This window comes from Syngnathus acus, chromosome 21 (genome assembly GCF_901709675.1).
Source record: "Syngnathus acus chromosome 21, fSynAcu1.2, whole genome shotgun sequence".
NCBI classification, from domain to species: domain Eukaryota; kingdom Metazoa; phylum Chordata; class Actinopteri; order Syngnathiformes; family Syngnathidae; genus Syngnathus; species Syngnathus acus.
In genome coordinates, this window is record NC_051105.1 from 3,723,007 (window position 1) to 3,737,996 (window position 14,990).

The following is a 14,990-nucleotide window of genomic DNA, read 5'->3' on the forward strand; positions in this document are numbered from 1 at the left end:
TTGATATAACATAGGTCCTTGGGGGGGAAAAAAATCACATTTTCCAAAAGTTCAAATGCAGAACATTCCGACGTCAAAGCAGAGGGGAAAAAAGTGATTCATATTCCTCATCCAAGACGGACGGCATTGAGGTTGCGTTTGTTTTCCAAGGAGTTGGATTTAAAATCGTTGCTGCTGCAGAGCGCCAAGACAAATCCAAAGTAGAGAATTTGAGCCTGAGCATTTCTCTCTTCTGACTCATTGCCGTTCAAGTCTTCTTCTCAAATATACCGTGACAAGGACAATTTCCTAGCTTTTGTCGAGAAAGCAAGAGGCAGGTGTATGAATATTCAATAAAGGCTCATTGCAAATTGGATCTCTTGTAACAGCTCCGGTGGCGGAATTATTACGATTTGTGGAGATGGCTTGTCAAAAGCGTTATGGATTGCCGCTTTCGGAATCAAAAGGGCATGACAAATTGCCTCATTGAAATTCCACCCAAACACCTGGAATCAGACACTACCCGATTGCAACATCAGAGTTAAAGTCTTTATTTACAAATCTGTGCCATCATTCCATATTCTTCACAACCTGTGTAATATTTCATCTCATTAAATACAGCCTGGATAATGATAATAGTAATCTTAATGACTTCTCCCTGTTGCAGACATAAAGGCACATAAGTAGGCGAATGACCACTGAACACCGCTAGTAGGAAGAAACGTTATTTTCATTAGAAATTTAATAAAAGGAAGATACGGTAGTAAGATATCAAGCAGAGGGGTGAGGAGCCTTTTTCTTCCAAGGGCCATGCTAGATTTATGAAAACATATGATATTTATGATAGAATTAACGTTCACCTGATCTGCATTTGAACCCATGGGTCTTAGATTTTCCCACCCCTGTAGTAACCAAATATGGCATGTATAAGAAGAACCCTTTGTACAGTTGTAATATTTCACATCTTGCACCTAAAATATACACCACCAGTCTTACCCACTTAAAAAAAGAACAATTCGAATCTCAGGAATGAAGATGCATCACGGGTTGTTGTCGCTTGTGGTCTCCTCGTCGATCTTCTGGAGGACCCTCAAATTAAATCGAGGTGGGCTGGCCAGCTGGACGAGACACGGCACAAAACCTTTAAATTGTACGTACTTCACAGGTAGTTGCAGCAATGTTATATGCGAGCCCAGGTACATGTTGCTTGGCAGGGTTCACAGGGCTGAATAAATGTTCATTCCGGTTCATGTAACAGCCTGGTTAAGTATTGTGTCCTTTTTTAAATAATCGTTTTAAGTGAATGAAAGACAGATGAACCAACCAAATAAGTAACAAACGCACTAACCTGTTAACGAGTTCACTAACCAATATACTGACTGACTGACTGACTGACTACTCAGTCTGTATTAGAAATAAAATGCATAAACGCATTGTAAATGACAGCAAATAGGTGTTTTTGGACTGTTGGATATAGGGGCACAACTACAAACCTGATAATAAGCTACCGTGAGTGGACAAAATAAAGGTAGATGGGCGGGAGGACTTTGCCTTACTTTTGAATCGCATGTAGCAGGTGTTACAGTAGAGCTGTTTGTTTCGAATTCGGACTTCAGCCCCGGCTTCCGATCCCCCGAGGGCCGTTTTGCAGTCGATGCACTAGAAATGAACACAAAGTTGATTTTTCAAAAAGTGATACTTTCTTTTTTTTTTTTTATAATTCCAATAAATTACCAACAAACAGACTGATTATCTAACTAACAAACTGAACAACTTGCAATTTGACTTACTAACTATGCTAACTTAATAACTGACCAACTCATCAACATCCTAACCAACCAACCAACCAACCAACCAACCAACCAACCAACCAACCAACCAACCAACCAACCAACCAACCAACCAACCAACCAACCAACCAACCAACCAACCAAACAACCAAACAACTAACCAACTAACTAACTAACACTAGTGACCTACGTAAATGACTGGGTGAAGAACTGATGTCTGACTAATTTACTAAACAATTAGCTCACCAGCTACATAACTTAACTGACCAACCAGCCGACTGATTGACCACCCAACCAGCGAGCTATCAATGAATGGCCGACCAACTGACCAGCCGGCTGACTGATGAACCAAACGCTGTCAAAATTCTCACACCTTACGTGATGAACAACATCTATAACCACAAGACAAAGTTAATAGTCTGGTCTAGTCAACAAATCTTAAATCAGCGATACAAGTACATTTTTCCAAATATCTTTTTGGTTTCTATTCGGAATATGCCCTTGTTTTTTCTCTAGCACATCAGGTTTTCATAATAATAATAATAATAATGCTACTACTACTACTACTGCTACTACGACTACTAATAATAAAAATAAATTTGGTGTAATATGATATTTTAGAATTGAGGAAAAAAGCAGGAATGACAACAAGCTCAGACAGACATAAAACAAAATATGAGGTGGAATGATGCTTGAATGAATTTAAACTAAAATGACAAAATATTTGGTCGAAGGAAATAATGCTGATCATTCATGTCAATAAAGTGGAAATGGCAATCAAGACTTGAGCTGAAATACACTTCATCTTTCCCTAATACTTTAGACTTTCAAGAAGTGCGAAGATGAAGGTGTGAGTCAGAAGGTGTGAAAATGATCTCACCTTAAAACAGGTCAAATGATAACAGAGTCCGAGGGACTCGATGATCATGGCTGCTCCTTTTCCCAGCGCCAGGTCACACATAGTACATACTTTCTTACCGCTCACAGACCTATATCGCACAAAGCACAACTTGGACATATGGAAGCACATGGAGACACTTGCAATTGCTCAAAGCATGGCTGATACTTCCACTTGGCAAACGAAACAAGCATGCACAAAACCACATTAACACTATATATACACATATATATATATATATATGTACGTATGTATATATATATATATATATGTACGTATGTGTATATATATATATATATATACATATATATATATATACATATATAGTATATATATATACTCTGTTTGCCAATTGAAGAATTCTCATAATCTATACACAATATTGTAAAATAAAAATAAAAATTTGACATATAGTAGTCTGAAATAAAAATAATTTGCCATAAAATGCTGAAGCTTTAGCCGGCACTCCCATAAAAGCTCTGCAACATCACCGCCGTTCAGAACCAGTAGACCAACCCAGTTTACCTGCTGCGCTGCTGCCGACCACCTGCGTCAGAACCAGGTTCTGGTTCTGGGGAGGTGGTGGGTGAGAGAGAAGATGTCGAAAGCGACGACAACTGCCCAGACCAGGGGGTGTTCCCAGCTGCTGGGCCCCCGAAAGAGGCGGGCAGAGTGCTCGAGCCGAACCGCGCCCCTGGCGGCCCATCGCCGTAAAAGGGAACGTTGCCGGAGAGGGCGGAGTGAGGCCGCGAGTAGTTTGGTATATGGGAGTCGCTCCTGAGTGTCCAAGACGAACGCCAGGAGTTGGGGGGGTTATCCAGGTGGTCAAGAGAGCCGCCCCTGCAAAGCCAACCCCGTGCCCAATTTTGCCAGTTAGCCCCAGCACCAAAACCCACAACCTGCGTACATCGGCGTTAGCGAGCCCACACCAACCACACCAGCACCGGGATGGTTGACCAACCTGCGCGTAGATGGCAGGTCGCTGTTGCTAGGGGTGGTGGCGGAGCGTTGGCGGATCCAGCTGCTGTCCGTCAATAAGTTCGTTTTCTTCTTCATGTCGTTCAGGAGCTGCTGGCGTTGGAGCTCCGCCTGTGATGGCGGCTGCCCACCCATTGCGTCGACCACATCGCCGCCTATCACTGCAATCACAGAGGGGGAGGCCAGACATGATCGCTGAGAATGAAAACCTCAATGATGAGATACAGATAACCAACTCTTTCATCATTCTCGACTGACACATGAAATCAAAAACAGAATTATCATTTTAAAACATAATAATTGCAGCAAAACTCATGGCCGACTCATGAAAACGAGTTGCATGAATGAGCCAGTCAGTACAGTCACGTCCTGCAATATTGTGGGCCACGAGCCAATTTAGGATAATACAGCAGTAACCCGGTTAACATTATCACATGCGTTTATTTGTGTCATTTCTAGCCATAGTCGTCTCATGACTGTTGCAGTAATAAATCGGATCTAATCATGCGGCCAGCATGAACAGGAACAAAATTTGAATTCTTTGCATTTGGTGTGTTGGAATAAAGTGTTCACAGGCGTCCCTAAACTAGTTTCTGTTCATTCTAAAGACATTCAAACAGTCAATGTTGATGCTGAAAAGTCAGATTTGATCAAGTCCATCAACTCGGAATTAGATTGTCTGATTTGCATGCTGATTGGAATGTTTTGATTCAGAGGCCAATCAGAGCCAACGATTGCGGGGCAGGAGCCGACCTCTCTGGGGCTCCCTGTATCTCATGGCAACGAGAATGTTTCTCCTCTCCTTCTCCAGCTCGCTTGCGGCCCTTTGACCGTGTGCCACTTTTTCCCGTGTGCTCTTGGCTTGCTCCTCCAGCAGCCAGTGGGCCATGCCGCCCCGATGCATTGACAAACCTACAGCAGCGGCGCACATTTGACGTTTACGTGTGCCTCACTAGTTCAGTGCAATCCATTGAAGGTCACAGTTTTACGTACAACTGCTAAGTGTATTGTAACACTTAATTACTGACCTCTGTTTGGAAGTCTTTCTTCAGTCTCAAGCAATTTAGCCCTGTAAAAACAAAAAAAAACACAATTAAATTTAGATATTTTTGGGGGGAGGACACACATTTTTTTCCACATCTTACCATTTGCAATTCATATGGAAATTATATTACACACGCACGCACATGCACACGCACACACACACACACATTATTGCTTTATCTTAATAGCCAACATAATGACCGTTGCTCCTCGATGGCACGCTTCCTCTCTTGCCGCTCTTCCTCTTCCGCCGCCATCAGCCTCCTCCTCAGCTCCTCCTTCTCTGCCTCTCTCCTCCTCTGCCACGCAAGCTCCTCCTCTTCCCTCTGCCTCCTCTCCTCTTCCTCCTTCTCTCGGGTCCTCCTCATCTCCTCTTCCACCTGCCTTTGGCGCTCCTCCTCTGCTTCCCTCTTCCTCCTCTCCTCTTCCACCTGCCTTTGGCGCTCCTCCTCTGCATCCCTCTTCCTCCTCTCCTCCTCCACCTTCAGGTGTTCCAGCTCCTCCTCTCTCCTCTTCCTCTCCTCCTCCTGCTGCCTTAAACGCTCTAGCTCCTCCTCCCTCCTCCTCATCTCCTGCCTTTGGCGCTCCAGTTCCTGCTCCTGCTCCCTCCTCTTCCTCTCGACTTCCTGTCTGTCTCGCTCTAGTTCTTCCTCCCGCCTCCTCATCTCCTGCCTTTGGCGCTCAAACTCTTCCTCTCTCCGCTGCCTCTCCAACTCCAGCTTCATGCGCTCTTGCTGCTCCTCCTCCTCCCTCCTCTTCCTCTCTTGCTCCAGCCTCTCTCGCTCCTGCTCTAGGTCCCAGTAGGCGAGCGTTGGGCCCGCTGGCTGCAGGAGAAACAGAAATATGACCGAAATATAGCATACTGGAGAAATTGCAGTGCAATATAATAATGTTTCTGTCCCACATATACGATTATCTTACTTGATGTTAGAAATGTTGTATTTTGTTACGTTTCTTTCTACAAGTACATCATTTCTAAATTGTTGTAACCCCAAAAAATAATACAAGTATTTTCTTCTAATACTAGGAACTTCAGATTGTTATACGTATTTCTTCTTTTTTAAAGCCAATCTTCCCAACAAAAAAGCGTTCATAGTATATCATTTACTGTAGCACTTAAAATAAATGATGTGGTACCTCGCGTTGTGGAACACTGCTAGAGATCTCCTCCTGAGCCTTTGTCCACTCCTCATGCAGTTTCTCCTGGTCACGTTTATATTTCTCCTATATGACAAAACAATAACACTGACACTTCTTAATATGGAAAGAATTTTGTTTTCTATTTTCAATATACCTGTAATTGGCGCTCCTGCTCCTTCTGCCACTTCTCCTGTCGCCTGCGTTCCTCTTCTGGATCCCAGGACCAGCGAGTTGAAGACGCGGTGAGTGGTGGAACAGGTATCTGAGGATGGAGAGGACATGTACACACAATTAAGCCCATGCAGTAGAACATTAAGCTGATCCTTTCTTCTGGGTTCTTCCCGTGTTGCTGAATAAGGTAATCAAAACATTAGTCATATTAAAAATGACTTAAGGGATTTTCAACTTAAATGTAGGAGGGGCCAATTTTTCAGTAGTGCTACTGAGGGGCCAAATAAGACAACACTCCATAACTAGATGCTATTTTAAATATTGACAAAATGTAATATATTTAGTTGATCATAACTAATTTCTCAAGAAAATATAGCAATGTACTGTATAAAGATGGCAATGCACCAATGTTGGTACTCACATCTGGCATGTCAGAGCCTGCTGATCCTTGAAAAAAAGACAAAACCATCCAGTCAATATTTGTGTCATGCACCATGGAAGATTAATTCAAGGCACCCTGCAGGCCATCTGCCACATTAACAGGCTGCTGACGGGCTTATTTACTTTTTATTGCCCAGTCAAGCACCAATTGATCATGAAAAGTCACAATGAGAACAACAACCCATGAGAAACAAACAAATGTCACGTTCACCCCATTCCAACTTATTGATTGCCTCCACTCAACATCAAATGTGGAAATGGAGGAAATTAAGAAGAGCATGATTGCATAAGCACATCATCAGCATGCAGAAGTGAAAAAGGTTGAACATGCTGAGAGCATGGCAGGAATATGCTTTTAATGTGCATAGCAAAGTAACAAAACAAGGGAGAATAAGTTTTAATTTTACACTAAATGAAAAATGCTACTAAAAAAGTGTTTAGAGTTTTGTTCAATAGAAATTTCAGTCCTTTTTTTAACAATACAAGATATATTTTAGATTCAAATAATTTTCTTCCATTCATTTTACCATGCTATGAAACCTTTCCACTCAATGAAGAAAAATACATAAATCGATTTTGAGAATACGGTTTAATTTCCCCCTAAAATCTAACATTGTTTTAAAAAACAAAAACAAAAATTAAAGAAAGGTTTTCATTCATTTTGCTGTAATGAAGGTAACATCATTTTTGACGAGGCCTGAAGAAGGAAAAAAAACCCTCTGGAACCAGACGAATTCAAGGAGTGAAAGTTGGGCCCAAAACACATTCTGGGACTATTACCCTATTTTTATTCAGTTATCCTCCAACTGATCATTAAGCATGCGAAGCAAACCACCCCAAGGCTGAGACATTATTGCACGAAACAAAAGCGTTAAAAAACATGAAATAAGCCCCAAACCTCGTAAAACATGTTATTTTTTACCTTTCTCAAAAAACTCTGATCTCCGTTTTAAGTTTATCATAGAAATGGGCTCTGATTCTATACAGGAGATGGGAGAAATAAAGTTTAATCAAGCAAAACAAATGTAATATACTACTAATGTGCCACCATTACTTCATGACCTTACCTTTTGTCATCATGGACACTTTGGGGTAACCACCATCGACGCCGTTGGAAGCCACATCCTGCACAAAGGTTCTCCTTTAGTAAGAATCTGGCCTACAGATAGCTCAAATCATTTGGGGGTTCACTTACCACGACCGAGTGGGTGGTGGCCTTGGCGGACGTGTCAGAGAGCGAAGTAAAATCCAGCATGTTGGTGGCACCGGCCTCAGGGAAACCTACAAGTGTGGTATGATCCATACTGGTCAGATTGATGGTCTTATGGCCTTTAAATGGCGGGGAAGACGGATCTCTGTCCCAGTCTGCATGCAGACAATATAGCAACATGTTTGTTTGTGGTTTTTTTTTTTTTTTTTTTTAAATCAGCATATGTTTTAGTGGCAACAAGGAAGCCAAATGCCGAGAAATTCTCCAGAGAGAAGCGAAAGACACGAGTGTCATAGCAGCAGAGGGGAACGGGACAGAAAAACCACCTTCCTCAGCCATGAATCATATGACAGCTGTCATTCACCCACAAAGAGTTTGGAACAAATATACTATACGTATGGTGTGTTAAAACCAACCAGCTAATGTGGGTGCAGACGTTTGGAAATGGGTTTATCCAGTTGGGATAATCTTTTGAGTACAGTAGAGTGAAAAAGAAAAAATATTTACCCTTATCTCAAAGTCTTGTTTTTTTGTGCATAGTTTCCCCAATATAATTCAAGACCATCAAACAAATCTAAATATCAGACAAAACATAAAATGCGGTTTTTCAATGCTGAATAATAACAAAAGAAAGAAAGAAAGAAAGAAAGAAAGAAAGAAAGAAAGAAAGAAAGAAAGAGAAAAAAAAACCGAAAAACATTTTGGTGGTCTTAGGGCATTCTCCTTCAACTAGGAAATATCCTGCAAAGTCACTCTACTGTATGATTTGCGGGGCACACTACTTTCACAATTTTTCACAATATTCAGGGGCCTGGCACGATTGTACCAGTTAGCCAGCCAGACTAAAACTGTGGGAAATAAGTGAGTTGTGTTGCGCCTACCAGAAGAAAAACGGTTAGGAGTAAATGCTGATAAGAGAAATAAGGACCACTAAAATAAAGAAGAAAATATCACCATAAGAAACAAAAGTAGAAATGAAAACCACGGATGCTCAACACAGTCACAGTCATCGTCACGAGTGGAGGCGTATGGGGCCTCCTGCCATGCTGTCATGGGAACATTCACGCATGATTCAACAAACAATTTATGCTCCAATTTTGACTGTCACAATCAGTTAGCTATTTGTGAGGAGTGCAAGCGACAAGTTTGGTGTGGGAAAAGTAACGTCAACACAATCCTCTGGACCCCAAAAAAAATCCCCTAAACAAAGTGGAAGCTGTTACAGCTGCAAAAGTGGTCAGTACTTTCTTGCATTTTAAATTCTTGGGTTGTCCCGAAACGTTGTTTACAGTTCAAATAGTCCAAATCTGGTAGACACACACACACACACACACACACACACACACACACACACACACACACACACACACACACACACACACACACACACACACACACACACACACACACACACACACACTACACGTATGACTCACTGCTCTTGCCATAACGCCTGATGTCCATCACCAAATTGCCCTCCTGCAGAGCTCGGTCCATGCCGGCCTTCCAGTCAAGGTAGCTCATGTCCGCCACCCGGTGGCTGTTCAATGTCAGCACCTCGTCCCCAGCCTGCAACTGGAATATATCAGCTGGGCTGCCTGTGGAAGACAGACAACACAACAGGACTGGGTAGGAGCCAGACAGGGTGAAAGTTGAACTTAAAATTCACATGCGAAACTAAATTGATGTGCATCGTGGAGAAGGGGCAGTCTCAGTCAAAATGGGAGGTTCAGGCCCGGGAGAGCTGTCCCAGAAAGATGCTGTCCTACATAGGTCTTAACTGCAGTGGACTAGAAAAAAATGCTCATACACAGCAGCTATGGGGACCCCTAAAGTCTGGCTATTGATGCATTTTCTAAAAGCAAGAACTAGTAACAAAATAGCACTACATACGGTTCTGCGTGTTACCACTCTTTCATTGACAAAGTGCCAATAGTTTGGTTTGAGTGTCTTGGATGCTTCTGCTGATACCTGGTTGGATGTAATTGACGTGAGCCCCACTAGAATCCCACGCCACGTCAAAGCCAAAGTCTCGACTGCTGTTGGGCTTCTGGTTGAGGCTGATCCGCATCTCGCACATACTTTCCTGGAAAGAGGCAAACAACAGAAGAGAGTCAAGATAAATAACAACAATTGGGTTTAACGGACAGGAGGACCAGAGAGCCCTGAAGCGAGCTAGACTTCTTGTCAGCATTCAAGCAATCCCAGCACTCCATCAAATGTCAAATCAAGAACTGTTTCGGTAGTTAACATAAATAGTCGACCACGACCAGTCATTTTCCAATTTTACAGCAGGACTGATTGTGACACGCCATCCAAAATCCGAGCAGTGCAGGAATACCTTGCTGGCTTCGTTAGCTGGAAGGTCCCTCTTGACCTGAACTGTGCGGGATGAGATGCTTGATGTAGAGGTGACACTCTTCCCTGTGGTGTCTTCTTGCGCTTCGTCGTCGTCCTCGCTGCTGTGGACGGGGCTCAACTGCGACTGGGCCATTTCTTCGACGGTCATGAATTGATGATAGCGGCTCGGCACCGACGCATTCTTAGGAACGGCGGTGTTGCCGTTGATGCGACTGTTAGAGTCGTTCAGCTGTAGGGGAAAAGATATATCGACAAAGAATGAACAACCGGACGTCCGGCCTCATTTTGTGAACATAGTTTGGCTCAGAAACTACAGTGGCACCTAAAAGTTTTGAAACCCCAAAGGTTGTACGATTTGGAGTAGCAGATTACGGTTGGATGTGAGGTGCCACTGTATTTGTATTTGTAAACTCTATTATGAGGAAGGGACATGGACTCACTGTGACACTCCGGGTAAGTGAGCCTACACGGGTTGCCTGGGTCCCAAAAGGTCTTGGCGTGATGACTGACGATAGCCGCGCACTATCCGATCTCTGGTAGCTCCGAGGAAGGGAGGCGGATATCCGAGAAACCGCCGCAGCGTTGGCGTCTGTCTTGCTGGCCAGCGATGGTTTGAATATGGAACCAGAAGTTGGGGGCTGCACCTTGACCGGGCTCTCGGGCTCAGGCACCTTTTGCGAGGCTTTCGGAAGTAGTGAGCGCTCCTTTGTTCTGGCCGTGCTTTCAAAGACTGAACTCCTGAGCGAGGACGTGGCTTCGGAAGGTTTGGGTGTGCTGAATGGGCTGCGAGCGGTGGCCCTGCCGGGAACTTTAACGGACTCGGCTTCCTGCTTTGTGGACCTCAGCGAGACATCTGGGGGCTTGACCTCTTTCCGAGCGGGCTCAGACGAGCCGGAGGAGTGATTAAAAGTGTTAATAGTGTAGCTTCTGGTCATGCTGTCCCGGGTACGGGGTTTCGGTTTCTCAAATACGTCGCTGTCGTTGTCAAAGCTGAGCGACCCAATGCGGCTGCTGAGGCTGCCGCTCCGCCTCTTCTCCCTGATGACCCAAGGGATGATGAGAGGGTAGTAAGAAAGAATTTGATTTCATCAGAGAGGTAGCTCGGATTGTGGCCAAAGTGTGCATTGCCCTCATACCTCTCATCTTGCATCTCCTTGAAGGTCTTGGAGTTTCTGGTGCTGCCGCCGTGTGTGATCTGCTCAACCTTTTCCCTCTCTTCTTTCTTTTTAACAATGTCAGAATTGACACTCTTACGCCGGTTCTTCCATTTGCTTAAGTCCTGCAAAGAAGAAGCCGGGTTCAAAAGACCCACCTTAGCGGGACGGACGTTCACGCGAGTGAACAATGTTCTATTTGTGTGTTTTAGGCTCCACCCGCTTGGCTCGCCACTCCTGTGGATAGGGGTTTGTGTGACCCATATGCAGCGTAAAAGGCACCATTATTCCACAATGCACCGATCAAACTGAATTAGACAGACAGTACATAGAGAACTGCTCGACCAGCCATGACACAATGCAGAATGTGGGGAACTATTTTTTCTTTGGTTTAGTATAAGAACACTGAGCTTGAATTACAGTATGTTGGATTTCCTTATTAAGAACTAAATCCATAACTGAATAATCAAATCGGGTTCTGAATGTGATCTTTAGATTACCCACAGGAAGTTCCCAAAATGTTCCTCTAATTGAAGTCTATTTTAATTATTGCTGACTGTCAAAAAATGTGAATCATAATATCACAATAATGTGATTGGAGTTTCCCCCCCTCCCACCTCTTTGCGTTTAGGTGTCACACTTACATCCTGCCACTTATCGTCACTCTGCTTAATCTGATCGCGGTATTTCTCGAGAGCTTCATATTGAGACGGTCGTCTGATCAACACAGGTTCCTCAGTGATGTCATTTGTTGATTTGCTCCTACGGAAACAAAGTGAGGAAAAGAAATCAGAACTAAAAGCAAAAATAGGAGGGAAAAACAGGAATCGCAGCTTTTGTTACAGGGGCTCAGTTATGGCTCTGTCTGTCAAATATTACACTCCCATAGAACAACGCTGCTCATAAATATTATGTTTTTATAATAATCCTGTACAGTAAATAAAAATCAATCAGGTTCTTTCATGGGCATGGCAAAACACTTTGAAAGACCTTTTTTCTCACTCATTTTGTTTTAGTGAATGTACAGTAGTATAGTTCGATGGCAACATAATATTTTGGCAGTTTGTATCCCACAAATCCAAACAGTACAGTCAACCATTTATCATCCAGAAACTTTACACGATGGTCCTGCGGCCAGACGTTAGATAGCACACTGACACAAGATGACCACTCTGAGGCACAAAAAGCTCAGCTAGTTAGTGAACAGCCCCAGCCCGCGATGCAAAACAGCAAGCAAAAACCGTACACAAACAAACTCACCTGAGAACAAAAAACAGTCTGGTATTTATGTGAGAAGTGTTGCTTACACTTGTGTCCTATTGTTAAATTGTATAAATCTCTTGATCTTTAGGAACCTTTTGGCAGAGGCCAGCAGCGCCCACCATGGCCGCCACACAGTCAAGTGGTAAGCATTTAGCAGGAACAGCCACAAAAGCATGAAACAAGCTAAATGTGCCACATTCCTGGCAGCCCGTGTCAACTCACCCGTCGAAACTGTCTTTTTCTTGCTGTTGTCTAGGAAACCAAAGAAGGAATGGGGGGAAGCGAAAGACATAAGTGTCACATATTGTCACATTGGACCTGATGCTGTCCACTTGCCAAACATCTTACACTTGGGTGTGTGTACGCAGATGGATGACATCATTATTTCACTTTTACAAGACTCTCTCTGGAAACGTAACAAATAACGGTGAAGTACCGTACACCCACGCGGCGGAGATTCAACGGTTGCTTTGTGTAAGTGTAGATTGATGTTGTAGTCGCTGCAGAGATTGTGCGAGTTGCAACTTCCGTCAGCGCTATGAGGAATTTCTGAAGGTTTTCGCGACCAATCCCGACACCTCTGTGTGGTTTTCACGCACAGAAGGTGCATTCACAAGATGATAATATACAGTAGACTGTATATGTATTTATTTGGAGACCAGGATTTTCTTTTCAATTCCACAAGCAATCTGATGAGAAAACCCTCCATTCAAATATCATAGTACTTCCTCACACAGTGGCTGGGCGCATTTACTTAACTGCAGAGAGTTACAGGCATCTATTAGGAGTAACATATTTTTTGGTGGAGGTGGATCATTTTTAAAAATAAAATCTGATTTTAATAAAAAGGGGTCAGTGCAAAACCCTGAGAGCCTTATCATTTTAAGGGACACAACTTAGTTGTGTTTACATCCAACTTTCCTTTCAACTCCACCATAAACATTAGCCCAAGAGATGCCCCATATTCTCTGTCATAAAACACCCCATGTCGTGGTAACAGTCGTAGTATGGAGGTCACTATTTGAGGGAAAAACCTGCATAATATTTGTTCACAAAACACACCTCAAAAAAAAAAAAAAACTAACATGTAACCTTTGTACATTGTAGCATCCATTAACTCGTCAACAGGAACCTGTATGGAAATATTCCATTTGGAAAAAAAAAAAAAAAAACAACCCTTCCAATTCAAAGCAACAACAAACAGTAAATACAAGAAACTTGCCAGTGGTTTTGCAGTGAATGCAGCAGACCAAACAAAAGATGAGAAATTAATGACTTCAAGCTAAATGTGTAACAATTGCATTCCTACAACTGGAGGGTGGTTAGCAGCTCCACCATGAGCCTCTTCTTGTGTCTCCGCTGACTAGCTTCCCTGATGGCCTGCCATTTCTGCAGGTCGTCCTCACAACAGGAAGCTGGCACGGAAGGGCTCGCCTGATTGGCTGACACCTGGGTGTGCTGTGCAGTAAGCTTGCGGACCAGCATGTCATCCGTTTCGGGACAGGGCTCCTTTCGGACACGAGTGGATTTGTTCAGCCATGGCTCCTGGGTGAGGGGGCACGGCGGGCACAGGAGTCTGGTCTTGAGTTCAGGAGGGAGGTCCCAGGGCTCAGGGATGGCCATTGGGGAGAAGTTGTCAGGGGCTCCTGACAGGGGGCGTTGTTGCTGAATTTTCTCCCGACGTTGGACCACATCATCCTGCTCGATGTCTGGAAATTCCTCCTCCTCTTCCTCCTCCGTATGGAGCTGTGTCACAATATTGATCTGTTCCTTCGATGTCCAAAGGCAGCGCTTTGCAGCCAGAGGGGTCTTCACTGTGGCGAGCTCGCTGTTGGACTGGAAAGTGAGGGTCCGCCTTGCAAACATGTCATCGTTCTCCAAATCAGGGATGATGCTCTCATAATCGATAGGATCTGGAGGCTCCCGGGGATCTTGGCGCCCTAGCAGGGGCCACTGCTGACATTTGACCAATCTGGGACCAGAGGTGGGGTCTACTGGGGCAAACACCAGGGGCGGGGTCTCTAATACAGTGGTCTTAGGTAGGTGTGGAGGGTTGTGAGCGTGCATAGGAGGACTGCAGGAGGCGGGGCAGGTAGAAGAGAAAAGGACAGAAAGCTGATAAGTTCATGCATGTGAATTAGACTAAGCACAAAGAAAAGGACAGACATTGATAGAGGTTTATGCACTATTTGGACAAAAGTAATTGGACGATGCTCCAAAGCAATCAGTTTAGGTTCAGCTTATACTGGAGGGAGGCACACTTTTGCTTACAAGGTTTTTACGACGATTCTTAAAAGGAACAGATTGGCTGTATTATTTGTAGACTAGGTTGAAAAGTATCTTAGAAAAAAAAAATTTGATTATCAAGCCTAAAGAATGGAGGGGTGGGTGGAAATGTTACAGGATCCGAATACAAAGCACTTATTTATTAGAAGCATTATGCTTCTGGGTTTGTGTCAACCAAAATGAAGTGGTAAGCATGATTCCTTCTCTTAGGTTGTCAAATGTCTTGCTGGGAGAAATACTTCTATTTTCTTTTGACTTTCTGCAGTGTGCTAGAT

General features: G+C 43.7%; 1 protein-coding gene across 6 annotated transcripts in view; it reads right to left on the reverse strand.

Annotated features, from left to right (window-relative positions):
* Nucleotides 1–514: 514 nt before the first annotated feature.
* The window catches only part of lmo7a (LIM domain 7a), a 44,611-nt gene continuing 30,135 nt past the window's right edge, over nucleotides 515–14,990 (reverse strand). The window contains exons 10-31 of one of the 6 annotated variants that reach the window (XM_037239918.1): nucleotides 12,652–12,681; nucleotides 11,811–11,928; nucleotides 11,149–11,291; nucleotides 10,453–11,050; nucleotides 9,993–10,241; nucleotides 9,623–9,737; nucleotides 9,088–9,249; nucleotides 7,637–7,806; nucleotides 7,509–7,566; nucleotides 7,364–7,420; nucleotides 6,422–6,447; nucleotides 5,984–6,091; nucleotides 5,827–5,913; nucleotides 5,172–5,513; nucleotides 4,891–5,120; nucleotides 4,674–4,714; nucleotides 4,399–4,557; nucleotides 3,629–3,806; nucleotides 3,193–3,507; nucleotides 2,650–2,758; nucleotides 1,536–1,638; nucleotides 515–1,097 (exon numbers count right to left, since the gene is read on the reverse strand). In XM_037239918.1, the coding sequence (XP_037095813.1) occupies nucleotides 1,075–1,097; nucleotides 1,536–1,638; nucleotides 2,650–2,758; nucleotides 3,193–3,507; nucleotides 3,629–3,806; nucleotides 4,399–4,557; nucleotides 4,674–4,714; nucleotides 4,891–5,120; nucleotides 5,172–5,513; nucleotides 5,827–5,913; nucleotides 5,984–6,091; nucleotides 6,422–6,447; nucleotides 7,364–7,420; nucleotides 7,509–7,566; nucleotides 7,637–7,806; nucleotides 9,088–9,249; nucleotides 9,623–9,737; nucleotides 9,993–10,241; nucleotides 10,453–11,050; nucleotides 11,149–11,291; nucleotides 11,811–11,928; nucleotides 12,652–12,681 (3,421 nt within the window). In that variant the 3' untranslated portion in view covers nucleotides 515–1,074. Of the gene's footprint in view, nucleotides 1,098–1,535; nucleotides 1,639–2,649; nucleotides 2,759–3,192; nucleotides 3,508–3,628; nucleotides 3,807–4,398; nucleotides 4,558–4,673; nucleotides 4,715–4,890; nucleotides 5,514–5,826; nucleotides 5,914–5,983; nucleotides 6,092–6,421; nucleotides 6,448–7,363; nucleotides 7,421–7,508; nucleotides 7,567–7,636; nucleotides 7,807–9,087; nucleotides 9,250–9,622; nucleotides 9,738–9,992; nucleotides 10,242–10,452; nucleotides 11,051–11,148; nucleotides 11,292–11,810; nucleotides 11,929–12,651; nucleotides 12,682–14,990 lie in introns of all 6 variants that reach the window. The other 5 variants (XM_037239919.1, XM_037239916.1, XM_037239917.1 and 2 more) reach the window with 5 other exon arrangements.